This window comes from Oryctolagus cuniculus, chromosome 5 (assembly GCF_051225735.1).
Source record: "Oryctolagus cuniculus isolate XC-2025 breed Fujian yellow rabbit chromosome 5, ASM5122573v1, whole genome shotgun sequence".
Lineage (NCBI taxonomy): Eukaryota > Metazoa > Chordata > Mammalia > Lagomorpha > Leporidae > Oryctolagus > Oryctolagus cuniculus.
In genome coordinates, this window is record NC_142871.1 from 16937575 (window position 1) to 16958650 (window position 21076).

At 49.0% G+C, this 21076-nt stretch overlaps 1 protein-coding gene across 1 annotated transcript in view; it reads right to left on the bottom strand.

Moving 5' to 3' along the window:
- MTHFD1L (methylenetetrahydrofolate dehydrogenase (NADP+ dependent) 1 like) overlaps positions 1-21076 on the bottom strand; it is a 195998-nt gene that overhangs the window by 46883 nt on the left and 128039 nt on the right. The window contains exons 25-26 of the mRNA XM_002714991.6: positions 6625-6732; positions 3317-3469 (exon numbers count right to left, since the gene is read on the bottom strand). Of these exons, the coding sequence (XP_002715037.4) occupies positions 3317-3469; positions 6625-6732 (261 nt within the window). The remainder of the gene's footprint in view (positions 1-3316; positions 3470-6624; positions 6733-21076) is intronic.

Consider the following 21076-nt stretch of genomic DNA (forward strand, 5'->3'; position numbering starts at 1 on the left):
TCATGATGATTTGCTCAGTGAGTAACTGAATGAATGAACGAGTGGACGCTGCAGAATGGAGAACTGTTCTGACTGAGGTCTCAGGTTGGACGTTCTGGACTAGACAGATGAATATGCATCTCCAGGACACATACTGAGTGACTAAGCATCACCGTGATTCATTACGCTAGAATTTTCCCACCTGCAGTGTCCCCATGCCCTTGCCCTTGGTCATCTCAGCAGGAAATTGCTACACTCTCTCCCGCATGGGTGATGAATCTTACAAGCATTTCAGCAGCCCGTGGCAGGGCCCAGAACGGGGTCAAGTGGAGTCAAAGTAAATACCAGCCCTTATTAGGAGATCCTGGCCGCGGCCGTGCACTTGCCCGACGCACACGCAGCTTCCTGCCCGGTCAGAGAAAGCGCCCGCTCAGGCCACCGCCCCCGAGGGACGGCTTCCTGACTTCCAGGAACTCCTGTACTGTAAGGCCAGGCCCAGCTTCCTTCCTGGTTCCTCACACCCGCTTGTTGCGGGAGGGTTTCACCGCCGGCACTGACGCTCGCTGCGTCCCGTGTGTGGCCGCGCGAGGAACCTGGCCGGGTGCTGCAGAGACGAGATAACGGCACAGGGGAAGCGCGGCCAGCGGCAGCTGCTCCTGCAGGGCCGCTCCACACATTCATTTCCCGTCCAGCCTGGTGCAGGGAGGCGAGGCTGAGGGAATGAATTCTGATTTCCCAGAACTGCCTCGGTCTTTACCTGGCGGTGGATGTGGCGCTGTTGGTTGTGGAGGGAGGAGGTAAGTATGATACGCTTGCTTAGAGGACCCAAAGACTTTAAGTTCTATTGTGATTTTCAGTAAATGATCATGAAGTGCTCAGAAGCAAACAGAGGTATCAACACAATTTTTGCACCAAATCATTTGCTTTTGTGACTTCACATTTATCTTCCTCTCTGCGGTGAGCTGCTGAGGCAGAGAAAGTTCCTCTGTGTGGGGTCCCCAAGGCCCTGGACACATTCGCGGTGTCCTGGCAGGTTAAGCTGCTGCCGGTGAGGCCAGCATCCCATATGGGTGCGGGTTTGAGTCCCGGCTGCTTCACGTCTGATCCAGCTCCCTGCTGATGCACCTGGGAAAGCAGCAGCAGATGCCGGCCCAAGTGCTTGAGCCCCTGCCACGCATGTGGGAGACCTGGAAGAAGCTCCTGGGTTCTGACTTCAGCCTGGCCCAGCCCTGGTCATTGAGGCCATTTGGAGAGTCAACCAGAGGATGGAAGAAGATCTCTCTCATGCCCCATCTGGCACCCCCGCGGCCCCGCGTCTCCCCTGGTGGTCCCACTTCTCTGGACCCACACTGCCCAGCTGTCCTGATACCTAAGCTGAGCCCTTCGCCCACCGGAGCCAGTGCGCATGGTTGCAAGCGTTCTCAGCACCCACATAGCGAGGTGCACGAAGTCACACGCGACAATATTCAACCTGTAAAGCCTGCTGGCCTTGAGTTGTGGAACCACTGCCCTGAGCATAACAGACACCGCTGCCATGCCCCAAAGTCCCCGCCTTCCCCTCTGCAGTCAGCACCCTCCCCCATCCACCCCCAATCCTGGGCTCACTCATCTGAAGCGTGTGCCTAAAGTAGACCCGTCTTATTCGACACCTTCTCCCCCGTATCAACACCATCACCATCCCTTCCTCCGGACAGTGCCGGCCACTGCCCAACAGGCTCCTAGGACTCTGCCTGCCCCGGGGCTGCTGTCCACAGCCATGGACACATGGCCCTCTCTGCAGCGGCGTGCTTTTCCCTCTTCTCTTGGCCTTCGGGTTATCCTTGCTGCTCCCCTTGTTTGACGACTGCCTTGGCCTCCATTCTTACCACTGTCAGAGTTCCCTGCCTGTGAGCCCAGTGCCTGCATTTCTGATAGGGTGGCGGGGGGCGCAAAGACTCCGCTGTGTTCCTGTTACCCCTTCACGTTCTTCTGCCCGAGCCACACTCATTTCTGGGCCGAGCCAGCCTGCTGCCCTCCTGTGTTCTTTGTACAAGCGACGGCATCACTGCTCTGAGCCACCAAGCTCGCAGGGTCCCTTCCCCAGTGCCCACTGTAGGTGGCTACCCTCTCAGACCCACCTCCACCCTCCGCATCCATTCCTGCGGCTGCAGCACGTCTCTAATGGCCCCTGGCCAATTTAACTCTTCTAAGTCTGTTTCTCGTTTTCCGAAATCCTCTACTCGTGGCCTCCACAGCAACTTTTCTGAATACTTATCGGCCCACTTTCTTTTCCTTCTGATGTAAAAAAATCCCTAAGAAACAAAAGGCAACCCCAGCAGCTACTGCTCCCCAGTATACACGGCACGAAATCCAAGTTCCTTAAGATGCATTTGAGATCCTGCTCTCCCCCATCCCATTTCTCCAACTCCAGCCACACTGCCCACCCCGGGCGAGACAGCCTGTGATGCTATGGCTTGTAGTAGGAGCTCCTATTTTCTCCAGCTCCTAGACTGAGCCCTTTGTGACATATTCATCAGTCTCTACCCTTGACCCCTGCTGTTGCCCTGGGCCCTGAAGACAATTAGAGAGGCCTCTGCGATCTGAACTCTGCTGCTCACATGGGCTGCCCTTAGAATCTCCATGCCTCACATGCAAGAAGAATCCAAAAAATGCTTACTGAAAACACTGTGCCCAATATGAGCTGAAATGTGTAAATATCGAAGAATTCTGCACATTTTGCCCATTCACTCCTTGTCTGCACACAGTTTATGACAAGGGAATTTGTTATGAATGCCTTTTATGTGTAAAGCTCACCATCGTGGACTGTAAATGTTCTGGTAAACTCTTGTGTCTCTAATCATCTCTCTCCCCTCCACCAATAAACTGAAATAACACGATGATCATCCGGTAGCAACACATGACAATGTCACAACAAGAACTCACACGATTCACAAATTCTCTAAGCCACGCCTTCCCACCTGATGTGCTGAGCAAGAAGGCAGAGGTGAGAGGAGGCTTGGCCTGGCCCTGGGTGTGGCTGGGCTGGTCCTGTCCCGTCCCACTCTGAGGCACAGCATTATCATTCCAGGGAAGCACTGAACCATTCAAACAACTGAATTCTCCTGAGTTATCTATTACCTTCCTTGTCCTAGGGAAGGCGGTTTATGATTTTACAGATCCTGAACACTCATGCAAAAAAAAGGAAAACTCGAGCCACGGCGGCAGAGGGTGTGCTGGAAGCAGCAAGAACTATCAATTACTCCCCGATGGGTGCTTGCAGACAGCTGGCAGAGTGTGGTGATGCCAGGGATCATGACATCACGGGATGGAGGGCTTCTGGACACTGTTACGCACTCACCGTGCCGACCAGAGGGTAGATGAACCCGGCGCCTATGCTGGCCCGGACGTCACTGATGGGCAGGACGAAATCTCTTGGCACACCCTTTTTGTCAGGCTGATGAGACAGAGAAAGGTGGGTCTTTGCCATGCAGATGGGCAAATTTCCAAAACCCTGTGGGAAAGGAAAAGAAACGTGTTCACTGACACAAAGGCTTAATTTGTACAATTGCTGCAGGCACACACGGTGGCTGCTTGTTATAAAAATAGTCCTCCCTTATCCACAGGGGTTCATTCCAAGACCCCCAGTGGATGCCTGAAACCGAGGACCATACCAACATACCTACAATGTCTTGTAGTGGCACAGTCAGAGATAAACAGCAGCAAGAAATCATTAAATAGACCAATTTTAACAATGTACTCTAATAGAAGTAGTTTAAAGCTTTATGAATTATTTATTTCTGGAATGTTCCATCTGATATTTCTGGACTGTGGTTAACTGAAACCACGGATGAGGTTGTTATGCTCCTGGGCCTGCGTGCGAGCAGGAAGTTGAGCAGAAACACTCCCACCGTGGCCATGGCTTACTGAGCAAGCTGAGGGCTCGGCTGGATATTCCGGAGGGCCTCTAAGAGAGGGCACACGTGTCATGGTGTGCTCGGGGTGGGGGGGGTGGTAGAGGTGGTGGCAGCTGCAGGTCCTGCTTTCCTGGACTATTAGATGTCTGGGACACAGCAAGGTGAGCTGAGGGAAAGTCTCCGTCATGACAGAGGCTTTTCAGTCCCGTCGTGCACTCGTTCCTGGGACCGGTTGAGAACCACAGGGCTCCTTTGTGCCGCGTTATGAATCACAGCTATTTGATGTGTGATTACATTATAGGAACTGAGATGAGGTCACCGTTTAAGCCACGGATTTTTTTAAGGACCAAAGTCTATGCCTGACCCGGAGTTCTAGAGGTGAAAGGGCGGGAAGTCACATGTGGAGTCTCACAAAAACGACCCTGTCCTTGTGGGCTGGTTCTGATTAAATGGCACACAGTGTTCCCCCAGAGACTCTGCTAATGAACTGCAACCACACACTTGGCACGTGACTTTTAATGAACATCCCCTTGATGGGCAGAGATAACCCATGCAGAGAGGTAACCCATGCAGAATTTCGCAAGATTCAACCCAAAACTACCTGGAGGATTTCTGAGTATTCCCAAGGGCGTTTCTCATTTGGAAACCCCTACCTTTAGGTGCTAATAGAAATTTTGCTTGGGAAGTATCAATCACAGTTGCTTCACAGAAATGGTGCCCAGAGTTTTGGATACTGAAGATCAATTATTGAAATATTTTCTATGAATTGACAGAAGTTGGGCTAATTAAAAAATTGTCAGTAGAAATGGTTAAAAAATAAAAAAGAAGCCATGTACCATCATCCTCTTCATAAAAGAAAAGCTTAAGACAAAAACCAAAAAAAGGCAGGAGAAAAGATTTAATATTTGAACAAACGATGGTCCTAAATAGCATTATGAAAAACTCATGGTGGGAAACAATAAAGGAAATCTTAAGACAATGACCTTATTGTATTGGGTTCATTCAACATGAATGAAAACTTCACCACAGAACAACCCAGAGTGTGCAGCAGGGTTTGGGAATCTTCTGTAAGGAGGAGAAGCCAAGGGCATTTATGGAAAGCTCTAAGAACAGTGAGTTTCTGGTGAGCCCGCCAAACCCCGGAGAGCACCCCGGGCAGTCACTGGTAATACAAAACAAGACGTCAAATACGACTCGGACACAGGACTCAAACAAACGGCCCAGTGCTGCTCATCATGACGCCGTCTTGGCGGCAAGCTGTGGAGGCGCCCGATTTCTACCGCATGACAGACTGGGAGGGGCATTCAGGCCATATGCTTGTTTCGGTCAGACTGCCTGAGCAGTCCGCAATGAAGCTGGCCTATGATGACCCTGATGGGACTAGGGAGTGGCTCGTGCAACCAGATCAAAGCCACCGTCACCTGCCTTAGTCACTCCCTAGAGGCAGAAAGCCGTGAGGCTTCAACAAGCCCCTGGCAGGGAAAGAACACAGACCTTCCCCACCTGGATGTGCTGTGCTCCTGTGTGTCAATGCTGAGAAGGCAGCGAAAGAGCTGCAGTGAAATACTAGAAAGCATCTAAATCAGGCCCCAGAGCTGCACACCGGAGGGCAGCTTCCACGTCTCGGGCTGAGCGCTAGAGACAGCAGAGGGCACATCACACACACAGGCGGACACCACCCACATTAGGCACTGCCAACCAGGGAAGTCAGCGCTGCAAACAGCAGGGAATACGTTCCCTCACCATAATGTTCTGAACACAGCTAAGCCGAGCGTGTCCCTGTCGACCACAAAGAAGATTTAAGCACAGTTCAGCTGGGGAGACAAAACAGGGTACTTTAGAAAGTTTATGGAAAAAATGGAATTAAAAGGTAAGTTCATAGTTTATATTGGTGCAAAAAAAATCTGATATCCATGCATGTTTCTCTCTCTTTTTTTTTTTAAAGATTTATCTATTCACTTGAAAGGCAGAGGCAGAGGCAGAGAGAGAGAGAAAGAGAGAGAGAGAGATCTTCCATCCAGTGGTCCATTCCCTAGATGGCTGCAATAGCCAGAGCTGTGCCAATCCGAAGCCAGGAGCCAGAAGCCTCCTCTGGATTAACCACACGGATGCAGGGGCCCAAGGACTTGGGGCCATCTTCCACCACTTTTCCAGGCCACAGCAGAGAGCCGGATTGGAAGTGGAGCAGCCGGGACTCGAACTTGCGCCTACATAGGATTCCAACACTGCAGGCTGTGGCTCCATCCACTACGCCACAGCGCCAGCCCCCCTCTCTCTCTTTGAAAGATTTAATTATTTATTGGAAAGGCAGTTACAGAAAGACAGGAAGAGATAGAAAAGAGGTTTACTCTCCAAGTGGCTGCAATGGTTGGGACTAGGCCAGGCCAAAGCCAGAAGCCTGGAACTTCATCTGGATCTCCCACGTGGGTGGCAGGGGTTCAAGCACCTGGTACATAGTTTGCTGTTTGCCTAGGCCCACTAGCAGGGAGCTGGATCAGAAGTGCAGCAGCTGGGACTTGAACCAGTGCTCACACAGGTTCCTGCACCACAACACAGGCCACTGGTTTTTTCATAATATGTATTTTCCATGAACTTTTTGAAAACTCTTTGCATCCATAGATATCGAAGTTTTTGCACACAAACTTATCTTTTAATTCCATTTCCATGAACTTTTTGTAGTACCCTTGTAGACTATGGGTCCTCAAATCCAAGTGAGTATTTCAAGAGGCTAAGGTGGATTTCTTCCTCTTACCTGTTGAGTATAACGATCTATTTTGGACTGTGCCTCGGGAAAGAGTTCGATATCTTTGGCTCCGTAGACAGCCTGGGCAATCTTTCTTATCTTTTCCACAATTGGAAGCTGGAGAACACAAATGACAACAACGTTGTTAAGTTTAATTAATTAAAGGAGTAGCTTAGCGAGATGTGTGAGAACTGATTACAACTGCCTACCCAGTCCCTCCACAGCAAGTACAACATTTATCCTTACAGTGCCAAACACTTCAGATCAGATGTCATCTACAAACGAGAAGCCTTAGATGTTCACCCAATTTAGAACCTGTTTATCCGGTTAGCCATTTTATCTCTTGCGAGAATTTTTTTTAAAAGATTTATTTATGTGAAAGGCAGAGTTAAAGAGGAGAGAGAAATAGAGATAGATCTTCCTTCTGTGGGCTCACTCTCCAAACGGCTGCAATGGGCAGGAAGAAGCCAGGAGGTTTATCTGGGTCTCCCACGTGGGCGGCAGGGGCCCAAGCACTTGGCCATCCTCTGCTGTCTTACCAGGCCATGAACAGGAACTGAATCGAAGCGCAGCAACCACAACTTGAACTGACATCCACGTGGGATGCTGGTGTCTCAGGTGGTGGCTTCTCCCACTATGCCACAACACTAGCCGCTCTCGCAGTATTTTATTTTATTTTTTTTTAAGATTTATTTATTTATTTGAAAGTCAGAGTTACAGAGAGAAAGGTCTTCCATCTGTTGGTTCACTCCCCAGATGGCCACAATGGCCGGAGCTGCGCCGATCCGAAGCCAGGAGCCAGGAGCTTCTTCCGGGTCTCCCATGCGGGCACAGGGGCCCAAGGACTTGGGCCATCTTCCACTGCTATCCCAGGCCATACGCTGCTGTATTTTCAAACCACGGTAAATTAGAAAGTTTTGTCAAAGGATTTGCTTAAATTAAGAGATGCACTGTCTTTGGCATATTCCTTTCCTGCTGAAGCATTCTGGTTTCTTAAGATGACTCTCCATATTTTAAAGGTAATCTGCATCCAAGATTTCCGTGTAGCATTACAGAAATCACTCTCTCCATAAATTTTATTCGCCCATGCCCAGCCTTCTCACATTTTCTTCATGTCGTGTGATTTCTCATTATTAGCTAACGTGACACAGATTCAACCTTGGTCTCTCCAATAAGGAGTTCAGTCACATCGACATTTGTATGAAAATCACATGCCTTTCCAGCTCACAAAAAATGCACTTGTTCTTTAGTACTGTTGCTTCCTCTGGGGTAATCCCGTGAACCAGTGTTCAGAGCTACTTAAAAACCAGCACAGACTCCTCTTCTTATCAAACCATTCAAAAGCATAGTATACACTACATTTTTAAAAATACTGCAAGAGGGGCCAGCGCCGTGGCTCACTAGGCTAATCCTCCGCCTTGCGGCGCCGGCACCCCGGGTTCTAGTCCCAGTCGGGGCGCCGGATTCTGTCCCGGTTGCCCCTCTTCCAGGCCAGCTCTCTGCTGTGGCCAGGGAGTGCAGTGGAGGATGGTCCAAGTGCTTGGGCCCTGCACCCATATGGGAGACCAGAAGAAGCACCTGGCTCCTGTCATCGGATCAGCGCGCAGTGCGCCAGTTGCAGCGTGCCGGCCACTGCGGCCATTGGAGGGTGAACCAATGGCAAAGGAAGACCTTTCTCTCTGTCTCTCTCTCTCACTGTCCACTCTGCCTGTCAAAAAAAAAAAAAAAAAATACTGCAAGAGGGGCTGGCGCGGTGGCCTAGCAGGTAAAGTTGCTGCCTGCAGTGCTGGCATCCCACGTGGGCACTGGTTCGAGTCCCGGCCACTCCACTTCCGATCTGGCTCTCTGCTATGGCCTAGGAATGCAGTGGAAGATGGCCCAAGTCCTTGGGCCCCTTCACCTGTTTGGGAAACCTGGAGGAAGCTCCTGGCTCCTGTCTCTACCTCACTCTGTAACTCTGAATTTCAAATAAATAAAAATAAATCTTTAAAAAAAAAAAGAAGAAAATACAGGAACGTAATGTAGTTAATGGATTTAGTGTCTGATGAACAACTGCTAAACCCTGAGCTGATGGAACAGATGTTAACCAAGGCTGTAAGTCTCTCCTGGAAGCCTCTCTCCCACTTCTTGTGGAGGCCTCAAGACCTTTGCTTGGCGATGCCAAAAGGTATATTTTAATAAATTATTATTGACAGAGGAAGGAGAGCTACTCAACAAGACAAAGATAGCTCTCTCTACCAGCCAGCTGTGATATAACCCCACACTATTGTAAAATGTATTCTTCATTACAGATTTCATTACTGCAGAGCTGATCTGTAGTCTGGAGTTCAGTAATGGACATCTGAACAAATAACAAACAGGGGGTGGCACTGTGGTGTAGCAGGTAAAGCCAATGCCTGCAGTGCCGGCATTCCATATGGGAGCCGGTTTGAGTCCCGGATGCTCCACTTCCAATCCAGCTCTCTGTTATGGCCTCGGAAAGCAGTAGAGGGTGGTCCAAGTCCTTGGGCCCCTGCACCCATGTGGGCGACCCGGAAGAAGTTCCTGGTTCCTGGCTTCAGATCGGTGCAGCTCCAGCCATTGCAGCCCACTGGGGAGTGAACCAGCAGATGGAAGATCCCCCCCCAACTGTGTAACTTTCAAATAAATAAATATTAAAAAAAATAACAAACAGAAATGCGGTTCAAGCCATGGTAGTCTTTCACTGGGGGAAATGAAAAGGCTGAAGCAATGTGGAAGAATATTTTGTTCATGGACAAAGAGACTAAATATTGTGCAGATGTCAACTCTCTTTTTTTTTTTTTTTGACAGGCAGAGTGGACAGTGAGAGAGAGAGACAGAGAGAGAAAGGTCTTCCTCTGCCGTTGGTTCACCCTCCAATGGCCGCCGCTGCAGCCGGCGCACCGCGCTGATCCGATGGCAGAAGCCAGGAGCCAGGTGCTTTTCCTGGTCTCCCATGGGGTGCAGGGCCCAAGCACCTGGGCCATCCTCCACTGCACTCCCTGGCCATAGCAGAGAGCTGGCCTGGAAGAGGGGCAACCGGGACAGAATCCGGCGCCCCAACCGGGACTAGAACCCGGTGTGCCGGCACCGCAAGGTGGAGGATTAGCCTATTGAGCCACGTTCAAGGCAGTTCCAATAAAAATCCCAAGGGTCCATTGGGTTACTTGGCCAACTAGTTCTCAAAATTCAGAATGAATGACACAAATAGGTAAGACAATGTCAAAGATAAATAAAACCCAAAGAACAAAGAGAAGGCATTTCCCTACGAGGTATCAATCAGACCACAAAAGTATGTTAATTAATTCCATGTGGTTCTGGCACATGAATAGACAAGTTTTCGATGGAAGAGAATAAACAACCCAGGAAGAGACCTCAGCAGGTGCGGGGCAGTGTTTAAGAGAGGTGGGACTGACTATCCACAGCCTGGCTACAGAGAAAAATATTAGATTCCTACCATATACTAGGCCCCCAAATAAATCCAATATGGAGCAAAGGCCTCAACTGGAAAATCAAAACTGGAATGACTGGCAACTATCATCCTGCACCAGGAAAAGATTTCTTAAATGAGGCAGCAATACAACAGCCCTAAAGGGGGAGGATCTATAGACTTGACAACATGAAATTTAAATTTTCTTAACAAAAAAGACATTATAAACAAGTAAAAGGATAAGGGACAGTCTGGGAGAAGATACATGTAAATATTTGAAAAGTGAAAAGATTAATACTAAAATGAATCTTAAACAAACCTCCCACCAATTCGGAAAAAGTATCTAAAAATGTTCTGTCTCATTAGTAATCAAGAAAATGCAAATTAAAATGATGAAAAACAAATTCATACCCATTAGTTAAGCAAAACTGAAAAGTATAATATCAAGTATAGAGGATATGGGGAAAATGATTCTTCCACGTGCTCCTGCCTTAACTGAGAAGCTCAGGGACTGGTCCACGACAAACGCTCCCTGACTGGTCTCCTTAGCACTGACATGGCCTCCATTGCAGGTCTCTCCTGAATATGCATCCCATTTCCAGCTTCCCAAGGCTGACTGCAGAACAAAACCGGTTCCAGGATCCACGCATTTGCACAGGTATGACCTCTGAAGCCTCCTAAGTAGATCAACCCCTGTCTCTGAAGTCTGAGTGCTAACTTCCTGCTTCTGGGCCCTGCACATGTAATCACCTCTAGCTCTCTAAGCCCCATCTCAGAGGCCACCCTCTCCTGGAGCACCGTGGGGGTCCCTGTAGGCATGGCAGCGTTTCCCTCTTTGACCTCCAGATGACCTTGTGATGCTCCCACCTGCTATTCCAAGACAGGTTCAGCAGGGCCTGAGGGCAAGTGGCTGTTGGCAGAGTTCTGCTACTGCTGGACCTCAAGGAGCGACAAGGCCCAGAGCACTCAGCCAGACCACACTCTGCGCCTGAACTCTCCCGGAGGGCAGGGACTTTCATGAACCACGTCACAAGATACGGGAGAGGCCTAACACAGATGTCAGCTCTCAGTCATCAGAATACACAGTGCCGGTCACTCAAGCGTTTGCTACGGACACTGCAGTGAAGCCAACGCGGTCTGCTCGGCCTCTTGTAAGGAACAACCTTGTTTAAGATGCAGAAGCCACACAGCGAGCACGAGGACCAGGCCGGGGAGGGGAAGTCGGCTCCCAGGGTCCCGTGTTCCTTAAGGGGGTGACTGCGGTTCCTGAGAAGAGCGCCTCTGCTCTTTGATTTGTGCCTCTGTGGGCTCGGCAGCAGGGGAGCTTGGTCGCTGAGCTGGGGCAGGGAAGACGGCCCCTGCTTCCAGCTGGCTGCAGCCTGTCACCTCCCTGAGCGTGCTTCCGTACCCCCAAGACGGAGATGCGAGGGTGGGCCTGTACACTGCTCACTGCATACATGGAGGCAAGGCAGAGAAAGCACGCGTGCTTTCTTCAATTTTATTTATTTGAGAGGGAGGGAGGAAAGGAGAGGGAGAAGGGGAGAGAGAGAGAGAGAGAGGGAGGGAGGGAGGGAGGGAGGGAGGGAGGGATCACACAGCATGTGTCCTGCATCCGGCTCATTTCACTTAGCACAGCGTTCTCAAGTTCCTTTCATCCTTATTGTACAGGTGTCACAATGTACTTCCTTTTCTAAGGCTGAATAACGTTCCACTGGATGCAGGATGACATTTTGCTTATCCACTCACCCATGGTGCACACCTGGGTTCTTTCCGTCTTTTGGTTACTGTGAACACTGCCTGCTGCTAATACAGGTATGCAAGTATCTCGTTCAGACTGTTTCCAGTTCTTCTGTCTCTTTTGTCAACAATGGACCTATCTTCTTTCCTAATTTATACGGGAAAGTATTCTGCGATTGTCAGGTAGGCAGCAGACTGATTTCACAGTCTGGGAGTGGTAGCTCCTGGACGAAGGCTACAGTCACCCACGCCATGACAGGCGACCCAAACCCAGCCGTGCCGTGGGAACAGCAGGAAGAGGCTGCATGGGAGGGGATCCCGTGGGGCAGCCTTGTTTGACCCCCTCCCCTGCCTCTCACTGCCAGAGCTCTGTCTCCCGCCAGGCACCGACATCTGCCCCTGGCGTCTGGCAAGTCTAACGCCCCAACCTCTGCCTCATCCCTGCTGGAGAAGATCAAAGTGCTTCCCGATGGCTGTGACACGCCCACTGCCAACCACACGACCCCAAGAGTGTGCTGTCTACATCCTGAACCCGAGTCCAGCCGCCGTGCGCTGAACAAAGAGCGAGCTTCAACTAGAAAGCCAAGGCCACAGGCCTCTGGGGACTCCTGCTACAGTTTTTCTTTTTCATTCAGTTCAAGTTTCTTGAGTTTATTGTAAAAACCTAGACCTGCCCTGATAGGGAACTTTCCTGTGTGTGCATCTATTTACATTGGGTCAACAGGCAGGGGACTTCCTGTTGTCTCTCTGCTTGATTTCTGAGAGAAGTGTCATCTTTAAAGGAAAAAAAAAAAGCCACGCTGAGTCCAATGCTCTTAATCTGAAGTTGATATTCACTTGAACTGCCCTGTGGCAAACGATAGCTTTTATAAAACAAATAATAAAATGGTAAAACAAATCATGAGTGTTTAAGCATTAATCATTGCTGGCTTTCGCTTGGCCCTGTAGGTACTTTGTAATCTGTTTGGTCACATCCTTCATCCTGCTAGCCCCAGTATCTAGGACAGGGCCTTGCACACAGTAGGCCTCCCACAAGCATCTGGTGGGTGAACAAATAACCATCTATAAAGCAAGTACTTGCCAGATGTCCTAGCGCCGTATGTCGAGTGTCGGGGACTTGTCTACAAAGATGATGAGCTGCAACAAACAAGGATGATGGAAGAGAGTGCAGCCAGGGCTCAGCGTAAAGGTTACCATTAAAGCAGAGGGATCACAGATCACAGGGGAGGGCGTGGAAATCAGCAAAAGTTGGCAAGACATAAAAACAACTTGGACAGTGCCTTGAAGGAAGGAGAGGAAAAAGCTCAACAAGCAAAGAGCAAGACCAGCCCACACAAAGAGAAAGGCACAAGCCAAGGTGTGGACAGGGGCACACTCAAGACTCATCTGGGAAGCATTGACTATTTTGTTTCCGAAATCTGGCATCTACACTAGTATCTTGGGTCTTTTTTGAACTAACAATGTTAGATGTGTGTATTCACCAAGAATATAACTCTAAACATACTCCCCATTAATTCTGCCCACTCCCCTTTTAAAAGCATAGTCAGGAAACCAAAAACCCCCGAAACAGCACTGAGCTGAGGAACTTCCTGCAGGCAATTGCTGCTAGCCTGGTGTGCATTTTAAAGCATCTGAAATGTGACTGGTGCAACCGAGAAACCGAATTCTTAGCTTTATTTAACTGGGAGTTGGCTCATATTTAAATAGCCACCTGTGGTCCTAGGCAGCACAACCCTAGAAAATCCCTATGACCAAATGTTTGGTTGTTGGTACAGTCTCTTGGATAGACACCAGAGAATACCATGGAGGGGAAGCAGAGATGTGATGGCCTGTGTGTTTACTCATCGCATAGGTGTGACGACCCAGCTCACCAAAGCCGAGTTACTCAACGTAAGTACAATCTTCTTGAAAAGGCTCTGGAAATGGCTACTGAAAGATTAGATTATTTAAGGCCTGATTCTTAGTGTGACGGAACTCCTATATTCATTCCAGAAAAGCAGTAAATTAATTGTTAAATTATTTTCAGTGACTAGTGGACAAAAGAAAGTGAAATGGGGGCCTCTGCCTGTGGCACCAGCATCCCATAAGGATGCCGGTTCATGTGCCCCCTGCTCCTCTTCTAATCCAGGCCCCTGAACCCATATAGGAGACCCGGAAAAAGCTCCTGACTCTTGGCTTTGGATCGGCCCAGCTCCAACCATCATGACCATTTAGGGAGTGAACCAGCAAAAGACCTCTCTGTCTTTCCCTCTCTGTATGTAGGTCTGTCTCTCAAATAAATAAATATTTTTTTAAAAAAGTGAAACAAATCCAAAGTTTAAAAATGAAGCTGCTACAAATGATGACACATGAAGGATTTATACTGTAGTGTTGTTTCATGTTTTTGAAAGGGCAGATTCTAAAGTCAGCAACCCTGAAAGTCACTGATAACATGAAATCATACTCTCAATGCTTCATTCTCTCTTAATAAGTACATCCATACTGTGGCTCAGGGGTTGCAGCCCGTTGCTGCTTCAGCCTTTGCCAAATGAAGTCTTGGGCACACATCCGGGGCCATCCTGAATGAAAAATACATTGTTCTTTTGTCTTACAGAGGCCACGGAGTTGAATTCATGCAGGTTAAATATCGCTATGCTGTGCTAAGAGCAAAACTGATTCCCATGCCCATAAAACAGAGACAGAAGGATCAACTAATAAACTTGCAAGCTGAATAGAAACCTCTGGACCCACAGTAATTATCTCAATTTGTATTTTGTATTTTAAATGAACCATGCATTTTAAATGATCTACAGGTGTCGTTTGGCACCCAGCCTTTCCTGGGTTTCACACAGAGGTATAACATGAAACCATGGATGTTACTTCACACTGACACATGACACAGGGTGCTGGGGTTTGTGTTACGAAGCCACCACCTAGTGTCACAGAGCAGCTCTGCCCTGGTTACTGAAAACAACAGGCCCCGCATCTTTGACACAAACTCTATGGTTGGCCGGAACCAGCACTTCTGAGCCACCAGTGGTGTGCATGTGGACTTCCGTGGGCTTGCTCCCTGGGGCAGCTGCCCCTGTTGGTTTGCTGGTCCGGGGCACTAGGTTCACTGAGAAGGCTCCCAGAGGAATCTCATTCTCCCCAGGCAACTGTGGTGTGCAGTGGAAATGACCGGGGCCAGGGAAATGAAAAGCAGGTTCATGGCTGTGAAATCTGCATCTGTGCATGTGAAATGATAGGGGCGAGCTTCTGCGACCCTCAGACAACATTACAGCAACGTCTTGGAAAGGAATGGGTAGGAGCAGGTCCCACCTCACACAAACAGGGGCAGGGGCTGATGGCGGCTGAGCACCGGGCTCACCCGCGACCTGCGCGTTCCCCTCCCACAAACCTGACTGGGAGCGGCAGCGTCAAGTGAGAACAATAGGACTGAACGCACAGGTGCAGCTCTGCTTCCACCTTCACCTGCAAGGAGCTCTTGTACTCTACAGAGGCTCTCTTCACGGACTTAAAAAAGAAGCCGTATTTAATCCACTGCTCTTAGAGAGATGTGCTTCCAAGGGGAAAAAAAGAATTTCTGAGATGAAACGTCTCACGCAAGAGGAAACTTTCATGAAAGGAAAAAGAAATCATTTTCTGATCAAATGTTATAACTTGGAACAAATCCCCCAAGCTCTGAGACAGGGTGTGACTGGGACTCTGTGCTACTGGAATACATTTCTCCCAAATCCTAGGGCTGTAGTTTGCCTCTTGGAAGCTATTAAATGTTACACCTTTGATAATATTTAAGTAATGTGCCTTGAGTGCTTGCCTCTAGGCTGAGAAAATGGAGCCTCGCCCTATTATAATGAAGGTCTCCTCGCATCCAAACTGAAGTCAGAAAGCCTAGGATGGATGGAGCAGGAGGGAGAAGTGGCTGGCCAACGTGCGGTGAGACTTGGATAGTCCATCATTTTATATTCTCCCATAATTTTAGAGGAAAGAATGCATTTCTAGAAACTTCATCATAATGACATTCCATTTTTCAAGCTATGAAAAAAAGATGAAATTTCAGGGATCCTTGTGGGGCGTTGCAGAATTGAAACAGAGAGACCACTGTTTCTTTCTCATTAGGTGCTATTCCTACCATCAAAGAAACAAAGCGGGGGCACACTTTGCCAGAATCGCACGGGATGAGTAGGTGCTTTGAGAAAGCTGGGCTACTTCTAATAGTAGGTTCAGGTGTCTTGAGACCACTGACTGCAGATGGCCCTGGTGGGCCGGGGAGGTATGTTTCAGACTGCGGGCAAGAGGAAACTGATAGAAGCCAGCGTTGGGGAAAAATTGAGTGTTGAGATGGATCTGAGATGTGAAGGCAGAAGGTGTTGTCAAGTGGGAGTTGATGTGGGAACCTGGAGCAGAAAAACAACAAAGTGGCCAGAGGAGAGGGGTAGGCAGGGCTCATGACACGCAGTCCATGTTGCACAAAGAAATCTCGTTATAGGCAGCTCAGCCATAAATAAGACAGTAAAAAATAAAAAGAGTATAGGGAAGAGGAAGACTTATCCGTGAGATATTTAGCTGACTGGAAAATATAAGAGGCAGCAGTACACAGATCACACCAAACATGCCAACGCGTGGGAAGCGGAGAGAGCTGAAACAAGGCTTGGTGGGCACAGGCAGGCCCAGCATGAGTCTGAAGGGAGAAGAAAGCCGGGGGAGGTCAAAGGCCCGTGATCACATGGGGACAAGGACAGCACAGAGGGCGATCCTCTCTCCTCAGAGCCTTCTTGTTCTATTGCAGTTGTCTCTCTGCATCTGCGGGGGACTGGCTCTGGGACCCCCCTGGGTACTCAAACCATGGGAAGCCCGAGTCTCTTATACAAAATGCCAAGGGGCAGGGTTTTATGGTATAACCTATGCACAGCCTCTTGGATGGTATAGTTTACATTTTAATTTAAATTTTGTGGTAAGACTCTCACATACTTTAAGTCATTTCTAGATTACTTAGACTACCCAATATGAGTACAATGTCAATGCTATGTAAATATCTGTGCATTGTTTAGGGAATAATGACAAGAAAAAAGGTCTGTGTATGTTGATTACAGCTGCAATTTTTCTTGTTTTGAACACTTTTGGTTGGTTGAATCTTGGATGTACAACTTGAGGACAAGGAGGGCCAAATGGAATGGCACATAAAAAGGACACAAAGATGAGCATAGGTATCCTTTTAGATTTCAAAATTCTGTTAAATCAACAGAATAAATAAATAAACGCACAGTGTGAATGTATTTAATGCCTCAGAACTGTATATTTAAAAACGGTAAAAGTGGGAGATTTTATGTTATGCATATTTTTACAATAAGAATCCCCTATTATATACACATAGATACCAACCTACATACACATGTGGTTGTTTATTTAAATTTGGAGGCTCTCACTGCAAACACCCTAAACCTAAAGGACAACCGATTCTCAAAACCCCACCACAACTGGCCTATCTTTGAATCTTTCAGAAACATAAAATAATCTCTTAATAAACCACCAGAACAAAACAGAACACACCCGGCCTTAAGAGACACCCACAGGGTTTTGAGAAAGCAGCATCTAAACATCCGGGCAGCCGGCCGACGGCTCAGAGACCCCGAGGGGGTGGGGGCCGGAGCCGAGCCCCCACAGTGTGCTTCGGTCTTTCTTCCTGCAGCCCCCACTGCGATCAAGAGAAGGCGTCACGCAAGCACCAGGAAAGACCTCACAACAAAAGCAAATACTGTCCCGTCTTGCTGTCAAGGTTGTACCTTGAACTGCTCAAAGGTTAGAGGAAGGATATGGGGAGGCCTTGACCTTGACCCCTGATTCAACAAACAAACTTCAGGCTGAATTTCAAGCTGACTCTCGGGTGCCACACAGCCTTCTTTGCAGAAATTACTTGCATGATATCACTGAGGAGTCCCAGTTGTCACCAAGAAGCAAAAAATGCCAAATGTTTTGCTTTAGTTAGGGGGGTGCCTTTCTTTGTTGGTACATTAGGAGCCATGGCTTCTAAATCTGGGCAGTTTTAAAAAAAATGATTTATGCATTTATTTTTTTAATGATTTGCAAGAGAGAAAGAAGAGGGGAGGTGGAGGGGAAGGAGAGGAGAGGAGAGGGGAGGGGGGAGGAGGGAGAAGAGAGGAGGGGAGGAGAGGAAAGGAAAGGGGAGGAGAGGAGAGGAGAGGAGAGGAGAGGGGAGGTGGAGGGGAAGGAGAGGAGAGGAGAGGAGAGGAGAGGGGAGGGGGGAGGAGGGAGAAGAGGGGAGGAGAGGAAAGGAAAGGGGAGGAGAGGAGAGAAGAGGGGAGAAGAGGGGAGGGGAGGAGAAGAGAAGAAAGGGGAGGATAGGAGAGAAGGGAGGGGAGGGGAGGAGAGGAGAGGAGAGAAGAAGGGAGGGGAGGAGGGAGCACTACTATCAACTAAGACAGAGAGTCACTCCCCAGATGCATGTAACAGCTGGGGCAGGGCCAGGTCAAGGTCAGCAGCTAACTGCTTAAGCCAGGTCCCTCCACAGGGGTGGGTGATGTGATTACTTGAGTCATCACCTGCTGATTCTCAGGGTGCAGATTCAGCAGAAGCTGAAAGTAGAAGAGGAGCCAGGATTCAAACCCAGGCACTCCAACACGGATGCAGGCACCCCAAGCAACATCTTACCCGCTGTGCCAAATGCTTCCAGTAACAGGTTTCACCTACACGAAACAGGAGGGAACCCTACAGTCCGATGTAGTTGCCTTCAAGAGAATTCTTGAAGGCTAATGCAGGACGCCTACTCTACGGAGGGAACAGGAGCAGAGGAAGAGAGGATACTACCTGCCAGCGTTCGTTCAGCCCAGTGCTTTCTGTGAGACCCTTCACTTGGTCCTCACAGCTACGTGGCGACGCTGGTGCTAACGTCAGATGCTATGGTACAGGTAGGCGGATGAGACAGCCTGCCCAAATTTCTCTCTCTCGTGGGAGGCCAAGGTGAGATTTGAAGTCACTGCTGTGCTACCCTAAATTAGCTTTGGCCTTTTTTTTTTTTTTTTAAAGATTTACTTATTTATTTATCTGAAAGTCAAGAGTTACACACAGAGTGCCAGAGAGGCAGATAGAGAGGGAGGTCTTTCATCTGCTGGTTCACTCCCCAGTAGGCCATAACGGCTGGAGTTGTGCCAACCTGTAGCCAGGAGCCAGGAGTTTCTTCCAGATCTCCCACATGGGTGAAGGGGCCCAGAGACTTGGGCCATCTTCTACTGCTTTCCCAGGCCACAGCAGAGAGCTGGATCAGAAGTGGAGCAGCTGGGTCTCGAACTAGCAACAATACAGGATGCTGGCACTGCAGGCGGTGGCTTTCCCTGCAATACCAGAGTGCCAGCCCCAGCTTTGGCACCTGTCTGCCACGGGGCACATCCCCTACCTTCCAGCTCTTACACAGAGCTCAGTTCACATCCAAGAAGACTAGGGCACACCTGGAAGCAGGTATGCAGGAGGGATTTCTATGCTGGAGGTACAAATATGGACTGGCCTTTCTTTCAGCTTGTAAGACTTTCTTGTGTGCCTGAAGACAGGGAGACACTATAGTAGTCAGATGTAAACACGTAACTGTCACAAATAAGATTAGAAAAGGTGGGGGGAGGCTAGCCCTGTGGAGTAATGGACTGGGTTAAGCCTCCACCTGCAGCAGCTGCATCCCATATGGGTGCTGGTTCGAGTCCTGGCAGCTCCTGGCTCTGGCTTTGGATCAGTTCAGCTCTGGCCGTTGCGACCATCTAGTGAGTGAATGAGCACATGGAAGAACTTTTTCTCTGTCACTCCCTCTCTCTTTCTGTAACTCTACCTCTCAAGTAAGTAAATAAAAATATTTTAAAAAACCCAAAAAGATTAGAAAAGGAAAATTCAAAGAGAAGATGATGTGGGCAGAGACCCACAGCTTCTTACAGGGAACTGTAAGCATCCTATAGGATTGAGACAAGAATGGTTTATTGTATGTTAAATGTAAATACCTTAAAAACTTTCACAGGATAAACTTATCCCCTGCTACCCATGTGGAAGGCCCAGATGAAGTTCTAGGCTCCTGGCTGCATCCTGGCCCACTCCCAGCCATGGCAAACATTTGGCCATTTGGGGAGTGAATCAGCAGATGGAAGATCTGTCTTTCCCTCTCTGTTACTCTGCCGTTCAAATAAATAAAATAAATCTTAAGGAGGGAAGGAGAGAGAGGGAGAGAGGGAGAGAGGGAGAGAGAGAGAGACATACACACACAGAACTGTCCTCCAGGTAGGAGTGGCTGCTGGACTTGGTCTTGTATGAGGCTTCAGCAGAAACACTCAGGCACAAGCACAGCTTGCGTCTTCCTCAGCTGTTTGTGCTTCTCTCCAGCCTGGCCTCTTTCCAATTCATACACAAAGCAACCATATCCTGGGCTCCCACACGACTTTGCACGCCCCCCCCCCCCCATGTGATCTCAGGGTTCTTTCCTCTCTAACAAGACTTGGTGAGAGATAGAGCAGTAAAGAAAACAACATCATTCCTTTTTGTTTTTGTTTTGTTTCGTTTTGACAGGCAGAGTGGACAGTAAGAGAGAGATACAGAGAGAAAGGTCTTCCTTTACCATTGGTTCACCCTCCAATGGCCGCCGCAGCCGGCGCGCTATGGCCAGCGCACCACGCTGATCCGATGGCAGGAGCCAGGTGCTTTTCCTGGTCTCCCATGGGGGTGCAGGGCCCAAGGACTTGGGTCATCCTCCACTGCACTCCCAGGCCACAGCAGAGAGCTGGCCTGGAAGAGGGGCAACCGGGACAGAATCCGGCGCCCTGACCGGGACTAGAACCCAGTGTGCTGGCGCCGCAAGGCGGAGGATCAGTCTAGTAAGCTGCGGCGCCGGCCACAACATCATTCCTAAACTGAATGCATTCTTGGGGAAATAAAGTCTGAAGAGAGGGCAAAAGGCCCGTGGATAGCCAGTCTGAAACAAAGCAATGGCAGGGGGTCATCTTCCCAAAACCACTTCTACCGCCTCTCACCTGCAGAGCAATCCCACACCTACTGGGCTGCTCAGCACCAAAGGGTGAGTCATGGGGGGAAAATTAAAGTAAAAACAAGCCTTCTAGAAAGCTACTACTGAGTCTATGATGTTTTATCAGCACTGAATAATGAAAAAACACAGGGCGGGAAGGGAATGGGGGAAGGAATGGTATGACCACCATTACTGACTGCTCCAGAGAGTTCTAGCTTTCTACACGGTTATGGGACAAGGCTGTAATGAAAATGCCCTCGCATTGCCTGAAATCTTCTTGCCAACGTACAGAACCAACCATT